Source organism: Salvelinus fontinalis, chromosome 11, assembly GCF_029448725.1.
Source record: "Salvelinus fontinalis isolate EN_2023a chromosome 11, ASM2944872v1, whole genome shotgun sequence".
NCBI classification, from domain to species: Eukaryota; Metazoa; Chordata; class Actinopteri; order Salmoniformes; family Salmonidae; genus Salvelinus; species Salvelinus fontinalis.
The window spans coordinates 13,943,557-13,956,839 of NC_074675.1; the positions used below are offsets into that span (position 1 = coordinate 13,943,557).

At 42.2% G+C, this 13,283-nt stretch overlaps 2 protein-coding genes across 2 annotated transcripts; both read right to left on the reverse strand.

Annotated features, from left to right (window-relative positions):
* Nucleotides 1–852: 852 nt before the first annotated feature.
* Nucleotides 853–9,968, reverse strand: LOC129865094 (serine/threonine-protein kinase 38-like). The gene is made up of 13 exons (XM_055937578.1): nt 9,491–9,968; nt 7,706–7,845; nt 7,044–7,095; nt 6,761–6,883; nt 6,329–6,536; nt 4,894–5,048; nt 4,636–4,738; nt 4,448–4,509; nt 4,104–4,221; nt 3,833–3,956; nt 2,863–2,958; nt 2,562–2,653; nt 853–2,219 (listed from the first exon to the last, which is right to left on the reverse strand). Exons 2-13 carry the CDS (start codon nt 7,837–7,839, stop codon nt 2,104–2,106), a joined length of 1,383 nt encoding a protein of 460 aa, XP_055793553.1. The 5' UTR covers nt 7,840–7,845; nt 9,491–9,968; the 3' UTR covers nt 853–2,103.
* Nucleotides 9,969–10,667: 699 nt separating this feature from the next.
* LOC129865097 (mediator of RNA polymerase II transcription subunit 21-like) lies at nt 10,668–13,185 on the reverse strand. The gene is made up of 4 exons (XM_055937580.1): nt 13,101–13,185; nt 12,679–12,793; nt 11,936–12,036; nt 10,668–11,449 (listed from the first exon to the last, which is right to left on the reverse strand). The coding sequence occupies exons 1-4, from the start codon at nt 13,140–13,142 to the stop codon at nt 11,270–11,272; spliced, it is 438 nt and encodes a 145-aa protein (XP_055793555.1). The 5' UTR covers nt 13,143–13,185; the 3' UTR covers nt 10,668–11,269.
* Between the last annotated feature and the right edge of the window lie 98 nt (nt 13,186–13,283).

Consider the following 13,283-nt stretch of genomic DNA (forward strand, 5'->3'; position numbering starts at 1 on the left):
TCTCTGATTAATGCCCTCCTTGCCTGGTCCGAGTTTTGGTGGGCAGCCCTCTCTTGGCAGGTTTGTTGTGGTGCCATTTTCTTTCCATTTTTTAATAATTGAGCTCTGTGGGATGTTCAAAGTTTCAGATTTTTCTTAAATAACCCAACCCTGATCTGTACTTCTCCACAACTTTGTCCCTGACCTGTTTGGAGCGCTCCTTGGTCTTCATTGCGCCGCTCGCTTGGTGTTGCAGACTCTGTGGCCTTTCCGAACAGGTGTCTATATACTGACATCATGTGACAGATCATGTGACACTTAAAGTCCACATGTTTGCAATCTAACTAATTATGTGATTTCTGAAGGTAATTGGTTGCACCAGATCTTATTCAGGGGCTTCATTGCAAAGGGGGTGAATACATATGCACGCACCACTTTGACATTTTTTTAAACAAGTTATTTTTTTTATTTCACTTTACCAATTTGGACTATTTTGTGTATGTCCATTACATGAAATCCAAATAAAAATCAATTTAAATTACAGGTTGTAATGCGACAAAATAGGAAAAACTCTAAGGGGATGAATACTTTTGCAAGGAACTGTAGCCAGGGCAACATTACACAAGTTTAGATTATTGGATATGCAAGTTGTGCTGAGGTGCACAACTAAATCGGAATCGCTGAAACGTTTGACCCTTACGTTTGAATATCTATTTTTATGACATCACCCACAGTGGGTGGTCACTAAAGTTGAGTAAATGTTTACTATAAAAAAAGTACATGTAATTGAAAATGTAGTTCCTAACTTAAATGGATGCATTTTGGGGAGCGATGTGAAGTGGAGATCAAACATGATTTCCAATGTTCTTAAAAAAAAAAAAAAAAGGTGCCATCTGATATCTTTGTCAATAAATTTGAACATAAATGTAACTAATGTAAAGTTAGACTCAGCAAAATTATGTAATGTTGCTCTCCCGCAGTCACACACAGCATCTACACGGGTTCGCTTCATACCATATACAGCGTGGTAGCCACGCGACCAAAAAAAAAGCAGAGAAGTTGAGTATCACGCTTCAACGCTCTTAGTTGTTGCGGAAATTGATCCAATATACTGTTTACTTTCTGCATCGACATCATATTGCAACCTTTAAGTATTAGTAGCATTGAATTTTCATTGACATCCATGACTTGTCTTCTAACTTGCAAAAACAAATCTGCTTCTACATTACATTAAATAATTTAGAGCTATTAAATTCCAGATTATCAAGGCATTGAATAGACACCACAATGGATTAATCCCAGAGCCATAGATACATGTACGGACGGCTCACCATATTCCATGTTAGCAGCGAACGTTCCATGACGGAAGGATTACTATTTGCATTGTAACTAGCATGAAACTTTTTGGCTAACATAGCAACCATAAAAGACTTGAAACGTTAGAACTTTTTATACCTACAAGTTCAGCAAACAACGTTTACTTAACATTAACTACATGCATTTTTCTGCAGTCATACATGAGGTCACTAGGATAACCTCAAACGAATACCCTGTGTGTGGGGCAGTCCTTCTCCAGCGTTTTAGACCCTTCAAATCAGTGTGTAAACATGCAGATATGATGGTCACGTTCCCCTGCTCAGACGTTGCATCAACCAATGGTTGCGTACCTCGTCATCGACTATGCCTTCGGACACCAGATTGCTATAACATGTGGTTACCCAATAGGTAAAATACCTATCCAAGTGTTGTAAGATCTGGCACACTTCAGCAACGCCTGGGCAGAAGAACGCGCCCGTTGATTTAGTCACCTAGTAGTAGTCACTTCAAAGGGGAAGTTCAGTTTTTTTCAGGTTGAGGAACCATCTAACATCAAGTTGTAAAACACAAACTTCCCCTTTAACAGCCCAAGCAAGGCCTAAGACAAAATACATACATGTATTATTTATATCCCTTGCCGTTGGTGCCCCAATGGATGTGGCCAAGCAGGAAAACCCCGGTGAAGCATAATGCCAAGAACCTCCTCCTCATCATCATTCTTGATCCTGTGCTTTCAGCACAGCAGGGGTTTACCGCCCAACCCTGTGTCTACATTGTCTCTCCCATTTCCTTCATGGCCTCCTCATCTCAGGCCTTCATGTATGTGGGGATGGTTCCTCGCTGAGTCAGCCCCTCAAACCTCTTGTAGGTGTAGTTCAGGAACACCCAGTCCTTGGATTTGTCTGGCTCCGTCACGTTGGAAACTGAAACAAGATTGTAAATTATATACAACAGTGTATTAAGGTTAATACCAGTGTTATTGTCTCCTCCTTGCCACTAGAGGGCAAAACTGAATAGGAAATTAATCTAGATCTCAGAACTGTAGGAATGTGTGAATAACAACAGGACTATGGGTCCTATTTAATCTAAATTGTAGATGATGTCTCAAATATTCCTGTACACCAAAGCAAACCTGCAGTGCAGCACATTGTTTCTTCTGCTTTAATAGTTTTTACATTTTATCATTCATTTCATGCTTATTGTGAAACACTTTTCATACATGAAATGCAGCTCAAAGTAGTAAGAGACAAAGTGATTATTATTACCTGGCTGAAGGATGTCCGATTCTGGGAACTCATCAAAGTTCGATGTGTCATCGATGCTCTTGATCTCAATGGAGATGGCGGCTGGTCTTTCCCTATCGAAGGAAGGCAAATGTGAGCCGTTGGTCTATTTAAAACCTTTTTCCTAATGCATTTTGCTGAAACGCACCAAAGACAACCAAATTAAAGCTAAGTGACTTGGCTTTTGTTTGAGCTGTGATTGCATCTTATACCTCCTTTAAGATATTGCCATCATACATGATTAGACACACACACACGTATGTACTGAAGAACAAACACATACCTGATGTGTTCCCAGTCCACAGGCTCAAAGAAGGCGTGACTCTTCATCTCCTCAACACTCACAGCACCAACACGGTTCTCAGCGTCATTACAGTACCTGAAATGGGTTCATGTTGTTGGAGCACCAAAGCCTTTGTTTCACAAGAGGAAATCCATTGCGCTGAAATAAAATGTCTACTTTACTGCAGTTTGATACGGCGTGTTTTTGTGGATGTGATCATTTTGGTAACTCAACCTGCAGATGTGACTTACGATCCAGTTATAATGCATTATAAGACATGTTATTAACATGTATGACCACCTTATAAATGTCTTCGTCATTAACATCTCATAATGATCATGAGTAACAGCTATTTTGAGTTCACCCAATCTAGCAAATGTAGGCCTAAAATATAAGACATTATAAAAGGCTCACACATCTTTATAACAAGTATTAAAACACTAACTATAAGCGTTAGCTGTCAGAGCAGCTTACGGATCACTGCACAGGTACACAGCCCATCTGTAAATAGCCCACCCAACTACCTCATCCCCATATTGTTTTTGTTTTTATTGCTCTTTTGCACCCCAGTATCTCTACTTGCACATCATCTGCACATCTATCATTCCAGTGTTAATGCTAAATTGTAATCATTTTGCCTCTATAGCCTATTTATTGCCTTACCTCCCTAATCCTACTACATTTGTGCACACTTTACATAGATTTTTCTATTGTGTTGTTGACTGTGCATTTGTTTATCCCATGTGTAACTCTGTGTTGTTTTTGTCGCACTGCTTTGCTTCATCTTGGCCAGGTTGCAGTTGTAAATGAGAACTTGTTCTCAACTGGCCTACCTGGTTAAATAAAGGTGAAATAAAAAATAAAACATTTTTACCAGTAAAGTGTTACAATACTTTTTTACTAAGAGGACAATACACGTTGATACATACACACAAGCGGCTATCCTATAAGGTTTCATATGACCACAAACCTGAGAATCAAGTCCTTGGCCCGCTCTGAGATGGGCACCTCAGGGGGGAAGACCAAGGTCTCCTTCCAGTTCATCACCTTCCTATACGTCTCCTGGGGTGTTTCAGAACAGAACGGGGGGTACCCTGAGAGACACCAGGGGAGAATGTCAGTATGTTACAAAGTAGGAGCAATGAGTTAGCCAGCTAACTTTCTGAAAAAATGTCCTATCTTTGAGTTCATAATGAAACATACTTGGGCATGTTGTAATTGACTCGGTTACATAGACATACCTATCAGCATCTCATACATGATGACCCCCAGAGACCACCAGTCACAGAGCTTGTTGTATCCCGTCTGGAGGAACACCTCTGGGGCAATGTAGTCTGGTGTTCCCACTGTGGAGTAGGCCTGTTGGTTAAACAAACAGATGGGGAGACACTAGTAAGAGAATACAACCCAAAGGCTACAGTATTGGGTGTGCTTGTTTCACAGTCCATGGTGCTCAGAGGATCCTTAACAAAAACACTGATGAGATCCCTGAGAGGGATACTACTCAAAGGACCATTGTGAAGGGAGGTACCAAAGATATAATGGGCGGTAAAATATATAGTCTCTCACATGCACAAACTCTTACCAGTTGCCTCCGGTTCTTCTTCCACGTCTCTGCTTTTCTCTTTGAGTTCATGTTTTGGAAGGCTGTGGAATATTGCAAGTTCAAAGACATGGCAGTGTTCTCCCATAAAAACAACTGAACAAACAAATTATATTTTGTCTGAATGAAAATAAAAGTGAATGATTCACAGGTTGTAAAGAGTGACTCACAGAAGTCACTGGGAGGGTTGTGCGTGAGGTTCCTGTAGAACTCTGTACGGTGGGCCTTCTTCAGTCCCGTACACAGACCAAAATCAGACAGCTTTACATGGCCCTGGAGAAGAAAAGGACTCTCCGATCACACCTTCAATACAAACGGTTATTATATACTTTAATTGGCCATCTAAGTGAATGCTTCTCTGTGTGCGTGTCTCTGAGCATGTGTCTGTTTGTGTACAGGGGTAGGCCTGGACCAGGCCCATGTCTCACCCTGGAGTCTAGCAGCAGGTTATCAGGTTTGATGTCTCTGTGGATGAAACCCAGCTGGTGGATGGAGTCGATGGCCAGGACTGTCTCAGCTATGTAGAACTGGGTAGCCTCTTCAGACAGGGTGTCCTTTTTCATCAGCAGGGTCATCATGTCACCTGCACATTGAATTGATATTAATGACACTATGCCACTAACCCCGTTTTTTTACACGTGTGTAACAGATGACCAATTAAATTAAAGTATATAATAACAGTATACACTCATTGGCCAGTTTATTAGCTACACCCATCCAGTACCGGGTAGAACCCCTTTTGTCTCCAGAACAGCCTGAATTCATCGGGGCATGGATAGTACAAGGTGTGGCATTCAGACGTTGCACAATTGGTATCAAGGGACCTAACGTGTGCCAGGAAAACATTCCCCACACATTACTACCAGCCTGTACCGTAGACACCAGGCCGGATGGGTCCATGGACTCATGCTGCTTATGCCAAAACCAGACGTTGCCATCAGCATGACGCAACAAGAACCGGGATTCCTCAGACCAAATTACACTCATTGTTGTTAACTACACTCAGTGGAGCTGCTGGTAAAACTTTCTTAACTTGGACATTCATTTTTGGCTATGTTAAAGTTTACACTTCCCTCTTTCAATTATCATGTGGGTAGGCTAAAATAATGAAAAACTATCTACCAAATCTATTCATTGATTGCTTCTCCTTGACATTATCATTCACCCGACAAGATGTGAAAATTGTTTTTATTACTAACATGATGGGAAAGGTTAAAGAACCCTGCTCTAGATGTCTCTATGTACAATGTGTAATGTCACTATATTTCTTCCTAATAATTATATCTAATAAAAAATGGTTTAGCCTCCCGGATGGCGCAGTGGTCGAGGGCACTGCATCGCAGTGCTAACTGCGCCACCAGAGTCTCTGGGTTCGCCCCCAGGCTCTGTCGCAGCCGGCCGCGACCGGGAGGTCCGTGGGGCGACGCACAATTGGGCTAGCGTCGTCCGGGTTAGGGAGGGTTTGGCCGGGAGGGATTTCCTTGTCTCATCGCGCTCCAGCGACTCCTGTGGCGGGCTGGGCGCAGTGCGCGCTAGCCAAGGGGGCCAGGTGCACGGTGTTTCCTCCGACACATTGGTGCGGCTGGCTTCCGGGTTGGAGGCGCGCTGTGTTAAAGAAGCAGTGCGGCTTGGTTGGGTTGTGCCTCGGAGGACGCATGGCTTTCGACCTTCGTCTCTCCCGAGCCCGCACGGGAGTTGTAGCGATGAGACAAGATAGTAATCACTAGCGATTGGATACCACAAAAATTGGGGAGAAAAGGGGATAAAAAATTTTAAAAAAAAATTAAATTTTTTTTTTTTTTTTTTTTTAAATGGTTTGATGTAATTTGTGGAGTCAGACTGTGTCCAGCAAGAGAAACCCACCTCCAGGTAGAAACTCCATGATGAGGTATAGGTTCCTCTTATCCTGGAAACTGTAGAACATCTTGACCACCCAGGCCCCGTCCGCCTCTACCAAGATGTCCCTCTCTGCCCGAATATGAGCCACCTGCTCCTTCTCTAACATGTCAGCTTTCCTCAAGATCTTCATGGCATATATGTGCCCGGTGTCTTTTTTCTGCACCAAGCGGACCTGAGAACAAACGTAGGAGTCACACATGAGTATGCCACATTTCAGAGGCTTAAGTGCAATTAGTTGCTAACTGCTTTATAAAATGAGTGGTCAGACCAAACCATGCATTGCAAACTTTTTTGAAAGCTTCAGTAAAGACCATATTAATCGACAATCAATACCAGCATACACTCAAAAGGTCCATATAAAGAAAATAAACTGAAGAGAGATATATAATAACCTACCTCTCCAAAGGCGCCTCGACCAATGACCTTTAGTGACTCAAAGTCGTCCAGGCCCAGCCGGGTCCTCTTCAGCCGCAGGAACTCTGTCTCCTTCCTGGCGTGTTGGGAACGTCGCATGACCTTCTGTTGAGAAACACGGGCACAGAGACACCAATAATCAGTTCCATTTGGTTTCCTCTAAAATAGTAGATGTGACAAACATGCAAAGAAAGTGCTACCCACAACATTGATTCCAATCCATTATTGGAATTAAAGCCATCGTTCCACACGAGTGGAGGTTTACCTCTTCATCTATCAAGCCTTCCTCATCCATGACTTTCTCCAGCTTCTTCTGCCTGGAAAAACAGAGGGGAACATGCAGGTATTCTGAAACAGTCTACCCCAGTCTTGTTACTCTGAACAGTCTACCCCAGTCTATTTTCTCTGAAAACAGTCAACCCCAGTCTAGTTATTCTGAAACAGTCTTCCCCAGTCTAGTTATTCTGAAACAGTCTTCCCCAGTCTAGGCCGTGGTGGCGTTGTCTTTCATGATCATCTATCAACATTTTTCAGACATAAAACTGTGATGATTGTTAATGATTAAAGTGCAATTTCTACTCCAAATGTTATGGACGCTATATAGCCTACCCTGAGAGTTATTGTTGTGTGTTACGGTTTCACCCACCATAGTAGAGATGTCCTACAGGAGCCACAGTACTTTGGCTAAACAGTTGTGATTGTGATGCTAGCTCACAAACGTGAGGACGATCAGGTTGGAATAAACCCAAGTAATTTTATAAAGAACAAAGTCTCTCTCATTCTCTCAACATAACAACCCACTATTTGGGTCCTCTTAAAATGTAGCCCAAACAAGCTTGCGTTGCCAAATGCAAATATTTGGAACACCTGGCTGTCACATGCATGGTTGGCCTATAGGAGAATGGGTGGCCTATAGGAGACACGTACCTGGTCTCTCGCTCCTCGTGTTGTGTCAGCAGAGTGCTGTAGAAGTTCTCCAGTGTCAGCTTGGCCACGGTCACCCTCTCCCGGGTGTGGTTGCTCATGGGAAGGGCAGCTGCAGTCCCTCCCGTCATGGCCATACTATCCTGTAGAGCAAAGGGAAACAATGACAACACAGAGTGACTGAGGCCCAATACACATGTACTGATATTCAACATAAGCCTACTGTACATCCAATAGTTTTTAGTTCCAGTTGAGTAATATCTGAGAGACATTGTATCGCTACTGTCTATTACTAGCAGTGAGGAGCCTGTTTTAACTTGTCTTTGCATAATACAGACCAGTTATGCCCACACTAAAACATCTAATGTTACTGCTGTACCTATTCTTAGTATATCTTATGTAAATTCCTCCGGTGCAGATGCGTATAGATTGCATTTGGATGACTGTTAGTGCTATTTGGGTTGTTCATTTGGATTACTGTTACAGTGCTATTTGGGTTGTTAGGTTAATTGGATCCATTCGGATATTTCTTTATTGCTTGTTAAAATCTTGTATTATTTATGTTCTTGCTTGACATCTTACTGCATTTTTAGGTGCTAGTAATATAAGCATTTTGCTGCACCTGCTATAACATCTGCTAAACTGTGTACGTAACCAAAAAACATTGATTTGATGCAAGTTCACTCTTTCTTGAAAGACAGGTGCAGAGAGAGAGAGAGGGGCCATTGTGTGCAGTGCAAAAAAAGGAACGTTAAACATGCAATCAAGAAACCAAGTGGTCTCCACCCTGTGAGTCAGCACCAGACAGGAAGCAACTCCCCTTCAGCATGAAAAGACCCAGTCATGATGCCAGAGGGAGGGGGACTGTCTGGGACACATACACACAGCCAAGAACAACACCAAGCTCCAAGCCCTCAGAAACATCTCAATAGGCAGTGAGGAAGAGTGTCTTGGGGGACTGGTCCATAGGGTTGAGCTCATGTACCAGTCCAATGAATCACAACAATGTCCAATGCCTGTTTTCATGAGTTGTGCACCAGGCTCCTACTCCGGTTGCCTAAAACTTCACCCTTGAAATTTCTTCTGCTTTACCTATGCAAAGGCCATCTTTAATTATACTATCAGGTATATCAATTTAGCAACAACGACATATTGTATTTTCCTGAGATTTAAGCTAGTAGTTAGTACTAGTAGTAATGTCCTTTGTTTTGTGGATTTCAGACATTCTGTATCTCATCACTATTCAGGCATGATTGAAATAGGGATATTTCTGATGGCCTTACCAAAGCTTGTGAATTGTGATGTTTGATTTGAAACCAGTGCTTCAGAGGTCCCATTGTTATTTGAGAATGTTTAACTATTGAATTTGATACATAGATAGATCCAAAATAGAAAACGATTGGACGTAGACGCAACATTGGAATGTAAGGACATGTTAATTTCACTCAATTCCAATTACTCAAGGCCTATAAGATGCCCATGATGAGGACGCTGCTTATGTGGCGCCAGTGTTAATAATAAGGACTGTACGAGCAGGTGATGATGAACACGTCATTGCCATGATTTGTGCATTGGGTTGCGTAACAGACGTAAACATGACAAACCCACAGGTATGCATGCAACGAAACAAGTCTGCCAACGAGAAGATAACTAACTGTATTGAATGCTGTCATTGCAATTTGACATCTAGGCTAGGTGTAGGCTGTCTATGTCTTGATAGTTGCTGATCGACGTTGACCATAATGTAAAAACTATCCAGACTTGGATTTATTAATAGCTTTTACCCACCTCTGTATCCTGCTCCAGATTCAATTGATGGCTAGGCTAGCTGCCCAGCCCTGCTCCAATATGACAGAATTTAGGTCCGTAAATTTGGCTAGGGACTGAGGGGAAAGACTCGACGTTATGTAACGTTACTAGCTATCTAACGTTAACTAGATACACACACTGCAAACACGGACTGTGTATGGAGAAAATAAAAGACTTGAGTCAATGACAACTATTTTTGATATTTAACAAGACTAACAGTACAAGGGTTTGGTAAGCGTTGCTCATCTCCATTCATCCATCTTCGACCTCAACCCTCCCTGTAAATAGTAAAATAGCCAATTAGTCCCAGAATGGATGCACTAAAAACATAACGCTTACTCCACGCAAGTACATGCTACAGAAATGACACCGAGATTAGCCAATAGAAGATAAAATGAAATAAATGCTTATTTTAAGCAATCGGTCGTGGAAATATTGGGGGGCGTAACCTAGCTATCTACCAATCAGAAGAAAGTAATATGCCTTTTTTTTCATGTCGGTCCACCGGTTTACCCTGAGCATGGTTGCGTTCCAGGCCGCCTACATTGTAGTAATTGAAAATACAGTACATTACAGGGAATGGTTTAACGATGATAGGACTGCAATGTAGTCAGCCTCTGGAACACTTCTCACTTCAATTAAACGTTGAAGGCCGGTTTCCCAGCTAGTGAGGGAGTTTTATCAATGTCCCGGGTGAATCGGGTTAGCTTTGATGCATTCGTTTTGGAACGGGGCTGCTGAAAACAAAAGGGATGTAGGTTAAGCATGTGTAGTAATGAGTAGGATTGTCTTTTCACATGCAAAATGGATTGCTTTTGATTAAAAGGCTTTATCTGCCATCCCAATGAAAACTAGTTGAATTCAAACATATTTTATGATACATAATGTTGACAATATCACGAGCTGTGCAAATTACCGTTCGATTTGAGCAGGGTGCACCTCACTCAAGAGGTCGCCCAGTCACGTTAGGAGATATAGCCGGTTCAACCCGGGCTGCTCAATCGAATCCCCTTAGTATATAAGACTTAAAAAACACTTTCAATTCAAGGGCATTCTGAAAGCCATCTTTCTGTGGGGCCAAGGTTTGTCTGATGCATATCAAAATACAAAACATTAAAAAAGCACTAACATTCCACATGAAATGCAAACAGTCAACTTACTTTTAAAATGCCATTTATGCCTTGAAATAAACTGTTGAATTTTTTTTGTTGGTATAATACAAAACCTGGCTTTCTAAAACAACAGGGCTTGCTTGTAAAGGGCTATTATTTGTTGGCATGCAGCATGTAACATGGGCTTCTATCAATTTAGGATTGTTGTTCCTTTTACCAGCTGCTTTCAGTATGTACAAAAATGGCTACCAACAGCAGTCAGCAGACCCTTAACTAGCATCCTCAAAATAACCAGGGTTAAGAAAATGACAGCAGATGTTGACACCCGAGCAGTGTTTTTTAATCCAAAATAGAGTGTGCTAAGAAAAGGACAGAGTAAACAGTTCCTTGCTGGCAGAACTCAAGGTCCTTGTGTAAAGGACCATGTGGGTTCATGGCTTGCCTCACTGAATTCCCCAAGCACCAACTTCCCAATGTTCCACTCACATATTGCAAGAAGTATTTTCCATAGATTCACATCCTTGAGAGGTCAGCTGTTCAGGTCCACCCAGTGGGCTCTTTATTTGATTTTCTGTACACATTTGCGCCCTCTGGTGTATTTATGTGAGAAAGTGATGTGAGAATGTCTTTGCCCCATGTGTGGGGGTCATGATTCAGGCGGTGTGGTCTGGCTGGGTCCTCCACTGCGAGTACGAAGTTGTGACTGAGCAATATCAGCCAGGGCGCTTTGGATCTTCTCCAGTAGCAAGTCCCCTCGGTATACCACCTCTTCGAGACGTGCCGCTACATCATGATTCTCCTCCTCCAACTGCCGCAGACTGGCCGCCTAGGGAGAGGGGCAGGGAGTAAGACAAGAAAGATGAGAGGGGGCGAGGGGAAAAAGAGGGAGCGAAGAAAGTCAATAAAATCTCAATACAAAATGTATAGAAACTGTAGTTATTTGAGCATGAACTCATTGAAGTAATGTGTGCCAAAGTGAGAGTGGAGAGTAAATATTTCCATCTACACTTCCTATAAAGTGATTTACCAAAGCTATTTGTTTGTATGTCCGGGACAGGGCTATGGTAACCAATAAGGATAGCCACTTACAAGTCTGACTTGGATTGCAACCAAAGTAGTTACAGATTCCAGCCAGTCCTCCCCTGGCTCCATATACTATTTCCAGAGTAAGAGTATAGCAATAAAGAATTAGAAGTGAACTATCGCTTTCACTTGAAAGAATGTACTATAATAATTTTCAAGATGGGAATGGCACTCTAGTTGGTGGTTTTCCACTCCTGTTGAATCGCATGAGTAAATTCAGCCTCCATACCTGTAGAGCTGCCGTGGACTCCTCACTAGGCAGTGAGTCAATCAGCACGTCCACATCCTTAGCTGTCCGGGCAATCAGTGCAGCAAAAAGTTGGGCATACTCTAGGGAAAGAAATAACAACCCCATTTCAAATTAAAGGTGTAATCCGTAAACTTTTCATATGCAAATAGCGCTGTCCGGTCAAAGTCGTTATTTCCGTCAAATTGTATTATATTTATGCAACATAAGATTACATTAGTATCAGCAAGATGTCAAAAATGACTTTCATATTGCTGGTGGCTAACAATGTAAGCGAATGGCAAGGGTATGTCTTGAACTTGGGTCACCCTGTCCGAAGGCAAACCCACTGTCCACTACTCCAACTTGGGGAAAGTCGTAAAAGACTTACATTTGCTAGGTTCCTTATACAAACCCCTCAGAAGTGGAAGCATTCCAACTTTCTTTCAAGTGCCTTCCTATGTCCATCCTAGCCTCCAACAGCATCAAATGAGAGTACATCATAGAAATAGAATCAAGGATTCTATTTCTGTGGAGTACAACCCACTTCTGACACCAGTGCATTGTTGGTTAAGGGCTTGTATGTAAGCATTTCACTGTAAGATCTACACCTGTTGTATTCGGCGCAAATAACATTTGCTTTGTAGCAAACGATGGGTGTAAGTCTTGAACTCAGGTTGCCCGGCCCAAAGGCAAACAGCCCCCAATGGTATTCCACTTCGATCTAATATCTGACATGTCCTTACCCTCAGTGGGGTTCGATGGCTGGTCCTTGTTGATTGCTGTCTGTATGTTGTTGAACGAAGCTGGCGGCGCACACTGCTGCAGCACCCCGATTGCATTGCAAAACTGATCAGCAAGCTGAAAGACATCAAAACCACGTCAGAAAAATATTGTCATGAGAGCATATTGACTTAACACAAATATAAGACATTAAACAACGTGATTGTTTGTTAGGTAGCTAAAGTTAGTTAACTCGGGAAACCTTGCAACCGAGAACCGATAAAGAGAACTTAGCCAACTAGCTAGCTGTCATTATTTAGCCTAGTCCGCTCTCAAATACTAAATCAGTCAATCTAAACGTCAATCTAAACGTGCCATGACAATTTGCTGAGCATGAAAAAAATTGTGGGGTGTACTAATAGCTAAATGAAAAAATGGATCATACCGAATTGACTGCATCTTGAAGTTGCGTTAGCCTGTCCGCCATCTTTGTTGTTTCTCCTACTCCTTGGATTTCCGGGCAGACTAAACGTTTCTTAGCGTGTTGTTGCCACCCACAGGTTGGAGTACACAACGCACCCAGCCCAGTGAAAGAAAATCAAAGAAAGAAAACAAAACTGGAAAAGGA

What these genes read in the sequence shown, in the direction of transcription:
- LOC129865094 (XM_055937578.1), bottom strand. Translation starts at nt 7,839, where the DNA reads ATGGCCATGACGGGAGGGACTGCAGCTGCCCTTCCCATGAGCAACCAC. An exon ending in CAACCCTCCCAGTGACTTCT is followed by an intron (nt 4,510 to 4,635) that starts GTGAGTCACTCT and finishes AATATTCCACAG; the next exon opens with CCTTCCAAAACATGAACTCA. An exon ending in ATCGGACATCCTTCAGCCAG is followed by an intron (nt 2,220 to 2,561) that starts GTAATAATAATC and finishes ATCTTGTTTCAG; the next exon opens with TTTCCAACGTGACGGAGCCA.
- LOC129865097 (XM_055937580.1), bottom strand. Translation starts at nt 13,142, where the DNA reads ATGGCGGACAGGCTAACGCAACTTCAAGATGCAGTCAATTCG. An exon ending in GCCATCGAACCCCACTGAGG is followed by an intron (nt 12,037 to 12,678) that starts GTAAGGACATGT and finishes TTCTTTCCCTAG; the next exon opens with AGTATGCCCAACTTTTTGCT. An exon ending in AGTCCACGGCAGCTCTACAG is followed by an intron (nt 11,450 to 11,935) that starts GTATGGAGGCTG and finishes CCCTCTCCCTAG; the next exon opens with GCGGCCAGTCTGCGGCAGTT.